The 13096-nt window shown below is 43.6% G+C and overlaps 1 protein-coding gene across 1 annotated transcript; it reads right to left on the bottom strand.

The window, feature by feature from the left end:
• Positions 1 to 8809: 8809 nt before the first annotated feature.
• On the bottom strand, positions 8810 to 12812 carry LOC311352860 (DET1- and DDB1-associated protein 1). The gene is made up of 5 exons (XM_084472681.1): positions 12470 to 12812; positions 11682 to 11762; positions 11487 to 11538; positions 10941 to 11002; positions 8810 to 10828 (listed from the first exon to the last, which is right to left on the bottom strand). Exons 1-5 carry the CDS (start codon positions 12476 to 12478, stop codon positions 10724 to 10726), a joined length of 309 nt encoding a protein of 102 aa, XP_084328807.1. The 5' UTR covers positions 12479 to 12812; the 3' UTR covers positions 8810 to 10723.
• Between the last annotated feature and the right edge of the window lie 284 nt (positions 12813 to 13096).

Raw genomic sequence — 13096 nt, 5'->3', positions numbered from 1 at the left:
GTTCGTAGAACCTAGGGGGGCGCTGGGAACGAACACGGGGGCGTCACAACTTTGCTTGTGTAGGCCTAGTAGTAATTATTTTTAACTTTTTAAACTTTCATGGTTTTCAAATATTTTCGGTGCAAAAATAGGATAACTGAAATAAAAAGCCTATCTTCATATGGGTTTCTAACCCCTCTATCGTCTCATCTACTTTTTACTTTATGCTCAGTACCGTCATGATCGCCATAGTAACGCCGATAAACAAATCCACCTCATCGCAGCAGCGTGGTGCTTCAGAAACTATTTCGCCCTCCCCTGACGTCCACTGGTTGGTTTGCGGGACATGCAAAGCAAGCGGTGGATGGGGCATTACGCTAAGCAACATGAATCTCATCCATATTACATAGTAAGGCAACATAAGACGTGAATAAAGCTAACTCCGCTTAGCATGCTAATTGTAAACAATAGTTTGTTTGTTTGTTAGATCGGGGATTGTATTGTAAACAATAGAACAATAGAACGTGCGCATTACATGTAGACCACTGCAACGTCTCTCATTACGTCTGCGAACCGATAAACGCTTTTTTTCATAAGGTACGCACACCAACCGGCACATACGCATTTAACACTCATGTTACAGGCGCTTAACTTGTATAGTAACAAAGTACTTTAATTACTATTTGGCCGCGAACTTAAACGTGCTACTCTCAGGACGAAGCGGATAAAGACTGCACATGCACAGCGTTGCTAGGCAACGTCACGTAAACAAAGGGAGTCTTTCGTGCACATATTAGATAGATAGATAGATAGATCCTTTAATAATCCTTTACAGGAAATTACAGTGTCACAACAGCGTGGACAGACATAACAAACACACATTCCCTCATATGCTAAAATACTTAAATACTACAATAATAAATACTAAATACTATAAGGTGCAAAGTTAATTTTGTGCATTGTAAAACCGTATGGCAGCTGGTATACAGGACTTCCTGTACCGCTCCGTTTTGCATATTGGTGCAATTAGTCTCTGGCTGAAGGTGCTGTTCTTGATCACCTTCAGGGCGTGGAGTGGGTGAGTGGGGTTAGACATTATTGAGGCCAGTTTGTTGAGGATTCTGGCCTCTGCCACCTGCTGGACCTTTAGCTGCTCAGCCCCGACCACTGAGCTGGCCTTCCTGATCAGCTTGTCCAGTCTCTTTTTGTCCGCTGTGCAGGCGCCTTCTCCCCAACATGCCACAGCAAAAAACAGAAAAAAAAAAATATATATAAAAATTATATATATATAAATATTGAACCCAAGTTTGCGTGTTAACCAATAAAAATGTACACAAGCACTGTTACGTATTAAACTTCAATAGCTCAATATTAAAACATTTTAATAAAACTCTGAATACACATTTTCCTGTCCAGAAGAAACCAAAACGGCACAGACGGCTTTTATTTTTTATTTTTTTATTCAAGCAATGTAGCACGAGTTGGAGTGGAGTTGGTAATGGATATAGCCTACCCACGGGTGTCGCAATTTCTTTTAAACAAAATTAACAATAATGGGGGGCGCCAGAGGATCAGGGTAAGGTAAGGGGGGCGTTTGCGCAAAAAAGGTTGAGAAACACTGTTCTAGCCAAAGCAGGTAGCCTCGGTCTAACATCTGCCGACAACAACCTGTATATCAAAGCAGCATCTTCCTCATGGTATAATCTGAAACCCCTGTCAAATGTGCTAGAGGGACTCACTTCACAACCAATAAGCTTTTATATAAGACAGGCAATTAACTTCCCTTCCCTCTCTCAAGCAGTCCGAGGGCGAAACAGAAATAAACTTTCAGATTTTCTACTTGTGTAGTATTTTCAATTACAGTATCTTCATTTTACAATTGTATCTCTATGCTTGTAAAATTTATATTAATGACCATTAATACTTACAAGCAGTGTGCGAAATACCCTTCAATATTCGGGGGGGTCCGCATCTCACGATTGTTGCGCAATATCGATCTAAATTTTCCTCATACAGTAGGCCTATAGCATACTTAGCAGACGTCAAGGCGCAAAGTCAAAGTACTTTGTGGGCGGTTCTATGGCGCTGTTGCTATTATGACGGCGAGATAAATTAGCTTTCCGCCCAGCGCAAATCTAAAATGGGTTGGGCTGAAACCCGTAGGTGTGTTTTGGGCGTAACATGCAATAAACCAATGAGAGTGACATCTCCCATCCTCTTTAAGAGCCAGCGCATTTTGACTTGACGAGTTGATTTTTGACAGCGCGTTTGCAGTCTCCGCTGAGACAGATGCATGACCACATGGATTTCAAACTTCAAATGGCTCAGTTTATGGCCAAATAATAGGCATAATTAACACATGGAATAGCGTTTTCTTCTCCAACTTCAGAAACACTAATTCGTCATGTAAATTGCGGCCAAGACAACTTAAAACATGCGGACGCGGTCCTCGATGGCCGCAACTGTGGGTCTATTTAATGATATGCGGCAATACATTAACAAACATCGTTTGTTACCAGTATTGTATACATTATCGTTGTCGACTTGTGTTCATAATATGCATGTGCCCCCCTGTTAATATACATCGCCATGGACTGCATTATGCGTTACGTGTTTAATTTGCGTGTGTTTAGACAGATGGGCGCGCATTTAAAAAAAATTATAGAACATTTGTGAAAAAATAAATAGAACATTTGTGAATAAATGTTTCACATTCTGAATACTGGACATGGTGCGCTTAAACATATTTAAATGACCATTAGTGTCAATAAAATATGGTGGCGACGGCACGGAAAGAATGAGACAGGAGCCCAGGGTTAAACGGTCAAACAACTCCCGTGCCCCATACACCGCTCGACTCCGGTTGTCTTTATCTTGAACATTCACGGTAGCACAGAAACACGGCACAACTGACCAACACAACTAACACTCTCACTCACGGTCATGAACACACTGCACATCACACAGTAAGGGAACACACACAATGAACAACCCCCCAACCACCAACCCCAAGGTGATCCAGGGGGCGCCGAGAAGGTCCAAACCCCTATCAGAGGTGCACCCCCTCCAGCATCCCTTGCGCAGGACCCCCTAGGTGTCCATGGCAGTGGTCGCCACAATATATATATATATATATATATATATATATATATATATATATATATATATATATAATTTGAGACCCCCTTCAAATTTTGCTTTTGAGGCTTTCAGGGGGTCTCATGGGTTAATCGGGGGGGCCCAGCTCCCCCGGACCCCCCCGTATTTCGCACACTGCTTACAAGACACTGCTTGAAAAGTAGATTAGGATCTTCACGTAGGAACACAGGAAGTTCTTTCATGGCTGCTTCCTTGCCGTGTCTGACGATGTTGGTGGTCTCAAAGAAAAAAAGAAAAAACAGAAAGATAGCTCTAATAATAGCAAGCCTAATTGTAATTCAACAGATTGAATTTCATCTGGGCAAAAGTACTGTTTGGTACTGTACTGTGCACACACCTCATCATCAAGCTTTCTCAGTATCTCCTTCAGGTCCTTGCAAAACTCTGTTTTTCGGGCGTGGTACAAACTCAGCAGTAGGGGCGCATATTTTTCTACAGCAGCTCTGAATGTTCCGAGTAGATCTTTGTTTGTAATACAGAAAAACTCCTCACAAATCTGTAAAATGCAGGAAAAAACAAATATGTACAGAGGAATAGTAAGTAAATTGGGAGAATTTGTAACCTGTCAAAAATTGTCTATAGCCATTATCATTTTTAAAAGCATTTACAGCCTCTCCAGGTTGTAGTGGGTGCCTGCTTGCGTGAATGAACGTGCGTGCACGTGTGTTCGTGCGTGTCGTCGCTTATTCGCTTCAAATACTTTCTTTTCTTTTCGAAACTTGGGAATTAATACGGCGCGGTAAATAAAGTATTTAAAGCTAATAAGGGACGCTGTTTTTGTTGTTTATTTGGTTTTGAACGAATAGTTTTGGACGCATGCATCGGCTTTGAGTTTGTTACTTTGAAATCTCACACACACACACACACACACACACACACACACACACACACACACACACACACACACACACACACACACACACACACACACACACACACACACACACCAACCTGCCCGAGTGATGCCGCAGCGCGTTGACTAGTCCGTTCTGAGGCGTCCATAGGCTTTATGGTTTGTGTGTTTCAAAGCCGTGACACTCTTTTACCAGTTGGCCTGAAATACTCGACTTGATTCGGAGGACTCACCTGCCTCAGCCATTTTTCATATCAAAGCAGTGAAGGCGGGGGGAGGGGGAAGAAAGAGGATAGCAGATTAACCAGCAGGGCGCGCACAGCGCACAGACTTGTGCGGAGGTGAACTTACAGTGAGCCGTTTGACGGGAGAACAAAAATAAATAGGCGGTCGACTGATCGCGGCACTAGTCTCAGAGTCAGGGGCCATCCACACGGAGACGCTTTTTGGTTTAAACGCAGATGTTTTGCATCGTTTTGGCCGATCGTCCAAACGAATCCTGTAAACGCATCGCATGCAAACGGACTTTTCTGAAACCTGGTCCCAGGGTGAATAAATTCACAAACGCAGCCCTTGAGTGTTCGTCTGGACGGCCAATACGCATACTTGCGTTTCGATGATGTCATCGCCACACCCCTCGAGCGTAACCTCTTGTAACCTGTGGCGACGTCTCATAACAACAACAATGGCCGACAACATGCTCGTGTTCCTGCTGGAGAAGATATTGTGCCTATTAGGGTTACTATCGCAAAATTAGTGGTGGGCATAGATTTTTTTTTAATCTAGATTAATCTTGGAATTAATCTAGATTAAAATGGCTCATTTGAATTCTGCCGAAGGCATTCATAATATGTGTGTGCTACCTAAATAATGACTAAAAGTAAGTCTTTGAGAACGGGTTTCTCAAGCCAGGTGGCGCATTAGAACAGGGGCTCATCTCCTGTTTCCAAAATGCATCACAAACTCTAGTATAACTTACTACACGCTTACTATCACAAACTCAAACGGCGCCGGGACGCGCTCTCGCTACAGGTCCACGGCACACTCGTCTCCGGTGCGCGTCGCGGCAGCCGGGGCGGCGGTGTTGACGGCAGACGGCTGGTACGCGTCCGCCTACCGCCGTACCAAGGCGGGTAGCTCGGAGGAAGATTTGGATTATTACAACAACAACAACACCAACTATTTCGACGCTCTGATGTCACGATCAACCCAAAATGTGTCATCACTCACCCAAGTTGTTTCTATTATCATTGCTACATTGTCTCCAGCATATGGCGCGATTATGGACAGTATATTTTATTAAACACTCAGCTTCTGTTAACGCTTTATTACTTGAGTGACTTGAGTTTCCGGTGAATTTCTAAAACTAAAACAGCGCCACCTATACGCCTGGAACATGAAGTAGCGTGTTGAGTCGTATTGAGATGGATCCGTGTGGACGCAAATGTTCTTGATACGATGCCAGGGAAAATGGGGAAAAAAAAGATAGTTTTGGTACGTGTGGACTTGGCCTCAATGTGCTACGACCAACAACTCCAAGGACCGAGCTGGTGGTCTGATCACGTGCTAAGTGCATGATGCCTGTAGTGCTAAGGCGAACTCACCGACGAGAAACTGTGTCAATTTCCAATGGATAGTGTAGCCCAGGGGTCCAAACTTTTCGCCTACCATAATCTAAGATCCGAATCATCAAGCTGGGGCTAATATTCAGATCTTAGCTCCGCCGCCGGGGGGCTCCGCGGTCTGGGTTCCGCCGCCGGCCATAGGCCCGGTCAGGAATCTAGCTAAGATCTGAATGGCCCGGTGGTTGGGGACCGCTGGTGTAGCCTATCTATGGGCAATTAAAATGCATGAAAAGGCCATGCTGTATGGATAACGCGAACACATTGGGTACCTACATCTAATAGAAAAGTATTCATCGAACCGCAGGCCTTGACTAGGCTAGTCTACATAAAAAAGACGTGTGCAACTAGCCTAGCTAAACACCGAATTGTGTTCTCATTAAACAACTTGCGATACGAGAGTCCTGGTTGCACAACGATAATAACAAATTAAGTGAACAAATGAATGATATAGTTGGTTGCATGGTTGAAACTTTTGAACAACTCTTTAGGCTATTTGTTTATTTATTTCGTTTAGCTCTCCTTAAATTAAATTCACGCTTCAAAACGCACGACTTTTACTTCTAAGGCGAGCTTTACTTTGAAGGCGAGCTGTGTCTGTTTCCGGCTCTCGACTTCCTTGTTCAAATATCATTGTACAACTTGGTTAATGAAACAAGCTGACGCTTTGGCGCGCTGAATTGCATTGCACGTCTCGGACAATGAAATTAGGCAATACCCCCTAAACTGGCCTGTTTCATTATACAACGTGAACAACTGTAAATGAATTATACTTCGTACACGGACCGTAGGTAGGCTACCTGTCTACATGCGATGGAGGAATGCCGGTGTCGTGCCAGAAGTTGATTTTTGCCAGAAACTGATTTATGATAAGTATTTGTGAGACAATAAAACATATTTTAACACATTTGGCGGTGATGAACGTTGGCTGTTCAGAATGTAGGCCAATCAAGCGTTTATGAAGCGATCATTGAATGATCCGATAATGACGATAGTGTGAGAAAGATCATCAAATGTTTTTTTTTTTTATCTCTGTTTATGTGTTTGATAGCCTCCTGTGTGTCCAGTAGCCTAATAGGCCTATTGTTGTTGGGTAGATGGTGATTTATATCTGGCTTGTATTTAGGCAAATAAAGATATTTTGAATCGAGATTGTTTATTTGTTTCTGCCTCAAAATGGCTTTTTCCGCGGACCGGAAATCAGTTTCTGGCAAAAATCAACTTCTGGCACGACACCGGCTTGACGCAAATGGTTGCGACGACCTGCGGGTTATCCTAGTATTAAAGGATACCCAGAGGCTATCTCCTCTGGGCTGATATGAAAGTTTTTCTGACGTCGATTGACGTCGTTTCGACGGCTCAGACGACATCAATCCACGTCGTTTCAACGTGTTGTATAGACATTACTTCAACCTACATGAAATTTAATTTTAAGCCAAGTCACTAAATATCCACTTAATTATGATATGAACACATACAATTAAGCTACATTTCAGTTACCTTGTAGTTTGCCCCAATTTTGGGTTTTTCAGTAGCCTATAGCTTCCACTGCCACCATAGAGTTGACCATTGACACACCCACCAAACCTATAACAAGCGAACTCTCGTAGATAATATTTCTCAATGTTATAAACATATTTACCATTAGACTGTACTTCTTAATTCCAGCAAATATTTCCTCAAACTGCGTCAACAAGTCCAATAGACGTCGAGTCACAACGTGACTTTATTTTTACCCTTTACCGACATGAGAACATAATCTTAAGGGAATGGTGATTTTGAGGAGAACTTGTTTTAACTTGTAACCAAATAAACACACCTGTGATAAAGTGTCATTTAGTATTTACTATTGAATTTCACCCACTGTAAAATATGTGGCTCAAATGCTAAACACCTAGATAATTTGGTTCATATCAAAAGGGTAGCAATATTGAGACAGATACATCTATAATATTTTGTTTAGTTATGCATACTCGTATCAATCAAGCATTAATACATGTCCTATTCATCTTCAACAAAAGACAGATTTCTGGGTATAAAGTGCACTATCCAAAACATTTAATTCATACCCAAGTAGACCTACATCTTCTTTAAACAACAAAATGAAAACTTATTGGGACCAATAGGCCTATCCCATCCCCCCAGTCTTTCAGGTGCATGTTTCAGGTGTAAACCCGTGGCTGCTTCAATTTCTGTATCTGTGGCCTTGGAATTCCATCTCTTCACAGCAGCTGGAAAGAAAACACCAGTACAAGGTCAGGGGAGAGTGAGAAGTTTGACTGGACAAAATACACAAGTGTTTGGCTCAGTGGACGAATACAGTCACCATCCAGCACCCCAGCCTCAAGGACTAACTGGTGGCTACATCAAAAAAAAAAAAAAAAAAAAATATATATATATATATATATATATAAATTATCTAAAAAAATAAATGATAAAAAAAATTATATAAAAAAAAATTATAAATAAAAAATAAATGATAAAAAAAAATTTGACCTGGGCACGAATGTTTTTTTTTGGACCTGCGCGCGCATGTTTTTTTTTTAGATGCGCGCAAGTCCAAAAGAAAGCATGCGTGCAGGTCCAAAAAAAAGCATGCCCGCACAGGTCCAAAAAAAAGCATGGGCACGCAGGTCCAAAAAAAACCTGCGCACGCAGGTCCAAAAAAAAGCATGCGCGGCAGGTCCAAAAAAAAACATTTGTTGCGCCAAACTGTTTACGAAGGGACACTTGCTTGCGACGCAGCAAGCGCCTGCTAGTTGACCTGCCGGGCGGGACGATCAGTACTTCCCCACATAAAGAGCTTAGTTCTGATTGGATCGCTTCCCAAATCGTCCCGCTTAAATTTTCGTCTAGTTTTTATTCGTTAACGAAAGTGTCAAAAGATTTCGTCGTAGTTTTTGTCATCCTAAATTGATTTTTATTTAGTTATCGTCTCGTTTTCGTCAGACTGTAGACCCCCCCCCCCCCACCCCCAATGTTTTCTCAATGGATCTCCACGAATCACACAAGTGGCCAATTTTGTTAAAAAAAACGGCAAATTTCGCCGAAAGGTGACTAGTTTGCATGCCTGCACCCCTCAAAATAGAATATTAAGACATAACCCCCCCCCCCCCGCATTTCCCTCCGGCGGTCCATTCCATAAATTCTGAATGGTCCCTAATTGTAGATAATGAAAATAATAAATATGTGAACATCAGTTGAATTTCAATCCATATTTATTGCAGCAAAGCTAAAAGGAATACGTCCATTCCTAGTAAGTTACATGAGGCACAGCCTAGGTGTCGCAGAACAGTCTAACGAAGAAGCAGAAGCCTGACATGGTTCTAGGCTTTAGGATCAGACACGTGTTTATATTGCATGGTTAGGAGGAAGATGAGAAACCACACCGCCGACCCCCATCGCAGCGTCTACGGCCATAAGACAGGAGAGGTGGCGTCGCAGTACATTTGCTGGGCAGTGTTAATTACATTAGAAAAAACGGTTGTACCGTCGGTTTGTGGCATCAATAGCAATTGCACTTTGTAGTGCATGCTTCATTTGTGCACTCCAGGGTGATTCCTATAGTAATACCCTTAAACGGCCGGGATCCATATACTGTGAGCATCACTCCCCAGGGCAGTCTTCGGAACAGAGGCTGCCTGCCAACAGATGGGAATCAGCCTCTTTGATTAACCGTGGCATGTTTACAGATGTGTAATCACTGTGCTCTGGCCCCGTCTGAAGAGTAGAGAATGACAGCAGACAACTGGCATAAGACCCTGGCCCATGGAACAGCCCATTACAAACCCTTTGAATGGACTTGCCGGTAACAAAACAAAGCAGAGCCACAAATGTCCACGGGCTTGAAACGTTTGACATAGAAGGCAGAAACATTGTTTTTCACTGGAGAATCAACATCTGTCTCTGGCCCTTATTCACCTGTTCTCAAGAACCACGCCTCGCCATCTCCATCCTGACCCCAACATGGGTTCAACATCCTTAACCACCTGTGCAGTGCCTCATTGTGCAATCATAGATTCAGATTCAGCGTCACTGAAACTTTAATGCTAAAAGTAAACGATGCAGATGAACAACTGATTCTGTTGGATCACACACCGTTCGGATGAACCTCAACTTGTGTTAAGAAGACATGAGCTAATAGGGGCTGTATATCCAGATATGAAATCAAGCCAACAGAATTGACCAAAGGAAAACGTAGATGCATATTTCAAGTTTAAAATAATAAAACGCAACTGAGCGCTCTCCAATGTTGTGTGCCGTTCTTCACAGTGCAATCTTGGGTCTTTTATATTGAATGGTAAGGATATCTGTTGCAGTGCCCCCTCCCTCCACAAGGTGGGGCACCGGGGCTGGCAGGAAGCTCAGAGCCAAACACCAATAGCGTCAATCGAAATGAAAAAATGAAAACATCTCTATTCCAAAAAATCCCGACAGACTCTTTCCAGTAATGTTTGACAGTATAGGTTTTTCTATCCAGCACTGGAGGTTTTTAATTACAGTGTTAATTCTGACGTTAAGCGGGGGTCGAGTCCGTCTCGCTCCTGTTTCCAGAAGCTTTCAGCGTTTTCCTTCCACTTGATACATACTTACATAGTTACAACTCATGCAGGCAAACCACTGCACATACGACATTTACAAAGAATGGCAGATATAAAAAACAAAGCAAAAACCAGCAACGCCGTTAATAGCTGGTCAGGGGTTAACCGGACACCCAACACCCCCACGTTGCACTGTACACATCATGTCACACGTTCAGCTCATTCTTAAGACTTCTTTTGAACTTTGAGAAGGGGGCGATATCAATTTGGTTCGATTCTAATTCGGTGAATGGTTAAACCACTGGGTGAGCGGTAATGGCGACAGTGTCCTCCTGGGATACAGCGTTTACACGCAGTAGTCCTGTTCATCATCATCAGACCGGGACGAGAATCAATGAGCACACATCCACCGATTGGGCGGAGCCTGGCTCTAGCACGGGACGGCTCCATGCTGGAAAATGTACACCGCAAATACAGAAACAACAGCGCTAAACCGGGAACCAGTTGTCATTTATATAGGCTATGCCCAGTAGACAAACAAACGCACATACATACATACACACACACACTTAAGAGTCCTCATTCATCTCTTGGCTGTCTGTCCTGGCGATCTTCCTCGGCGGTGCAGGACTGTCTCCCTCCCCCTGCTCCTGTTCCCGCTTCTTTGCGGCATTCTGTTGACAAAAAGACGCAAGTAAAGAAGGGCATAACATTTGTGATATTATTAGAAATTATTTTTCCATGACAATGATGAATTAAGAAACGGCGGTTCTGTGCGTAACGTACCTTTTTGTCCCACTGCTGATGAAGATAGCGGAGAAGGATGTTGGTTTTCTCTGTCACAATAACTGCAAAGACCCAAACGCACACTTCAGTTCCATTCTCACCAACAACTTTTACATTCCACCATGTATTAAACCTTGATTACATCTGAATGCATGTCTTATTGAAAAAAATGTATTCCACCAGTGATTCCCAATCTTTTTCAGGCGATGGCTGTGACCCAACATCCCCCGCTCTTTGAATTACTGTGCATTTGCCTGCCCAGTGCCCACACAGTGCTTTTACCCCATCACCATCTCTCAGGTGGGCGTATGGTAGCCGCACCTCACCACACTTAAGTGCTTTGTTTATGTCTATGAATCGTAAGTCAATCTGTTCATATGTACTAGACCTTTACAGGATATGCTATGCTGTGTTTAACCCTATTTTTACAAAAAAATGCACCATCAAATTTCTAGCACTTAAAACAAGTCTGAAATGTCCATATCAGGCCACCCTACATGGGGCTCTGACCCTAAGGTGGGGCCCTGTAGAGGGCTCAGTACTCACTCTGTTCTGAGGGGTATTCACGGGTGGGCAGGTAGACTGATGGCCTCCGGTTCTGCAAAACAACAACCCAATGAACCCTTCATATCATTGTTCAATACATGGTACCAGCACAATCCTCTCCTGTCACAACCCACTGTATGCCAACTAAAGCCTGAATGGCTACAGATATGATTAGTAGTGGGCTACAGTACTTACAGAGGCTTTGCAAACGGAGTCTGCATGGAATCGGCTGAAGTTACTCTTATTGTAGACAGGAAGTCCTTTCAAAAAGTCAGCCTGTGGGTAGAACATGGGGAGATGAGCGATACCTCGAGATGCAGCAAAATGAAAGTGGATGTGTCATGCTGTATTTCACTCGTTCTCTGGACGAAATGCATTTCTGAGTCACCACATTATATTACACAATACCGCATGTTCCAACTATTATACACTGTATTCTTAGCATTCATTATATTCATATATCAACATACCGACACTTAACTCGAGGCGATTCGTTAAGGCAGGTAAACTCAGTCAAGCTTCAATCAAACCTGTAAGAATTTGTTGAATGTCGAGTTCTCCAATGCTGTCAGTGAATGAATAGGCAACGACACCAGTTTGACAACTGGATCTGGCCATCCTTAAATCACTGCCATCAGTCGGGCGTTTCCTTAACAAGGAAAGCGATTGAGCACACGTTTCAATACAGACGTGGCCCCAAGTGAAGTGTGTGTGTGTGTGTGTGTGTCTACACAGACGGTACCACGTTAAGTGTCTAAATGCCCTTGTCTGTGGTCAGCAGTGATACACTGATCCCCAAGTGCCCGAATCAGGGTCCAGTGTGGCCTTGGGGGTGGGTGGGGGTGGGGGGGGGGGGGGAATCCATCAGGTGAGCCTAGCAGCAGCTAGCTCCCTGAACTTCCCAGCCGGTGTTGGTCTCCCAACTACGCAACTACGTGACACGTGTGTGCGGCTGGTCCGCCGTGTCCCCGGGGAACAGTTACCTTTTCCATGGCCCTGGGAGGGGGTGGTGACGCACTATCCCCGGCGTGTGCGGCGGCGGGTCCCGTGGGTCTGCTGCCGTGTTGGTCGTGATAGCAGCCGGCGGTGTGTGCGGCGGCTAGCCGAGGTAGCCCCGGAGCTAGCCGAGGAGGCTGTTCACGGAGGTCCTTTGTTGGGACGAAACAATACACCTCAGGCGCACATAGCTGCTTTCATCCATTCGGTCCTCGAATCGATCAAACCGTAATCCCCCCGTGGCAGAATGTGTTCTACATGGGTCACAATGTGAGTTAGCTGGTTGTTAGTTGCACTACTGGGCTACTCCGGCTAGCCTAGCATGATGGCTGGATGTTGGTGACGCTTTCTGAAGCCACGCCTTCTCGAGAGTTGATTGGCTGTTGCGCGCCACCACGTGGTGTAGGGTGCATCCAATCCCATCTCATTTGACCAGTGAAGGATAACTGGTTGATCAGAATAATAACATACTAAACAAACTTACAACATGTTTTTGTGTTGTTAAGATCCTTTATGTTTTAGCCTTTTTAGTGATTTGGTGATTAATAGTATATATATATATATATATATATATATATTTTTTTTTTTATTGAGTATTTTTTGTGTGAAGCAGA

This window comes from Micromesistius poutassou (assembly GCF_964030765.1).
Source record: "Micromesistius poutassou genome assembly, chromosome: 9".
NCBI lineage: Eukaryota > Metazoa > Chordata > Actinopteri > Gadiformes > Gadidae > Micromesistius > Micromesistius poutassou.
This window is presented reverse-complemented; position numbering and strand designations above follow the sequence as displayed.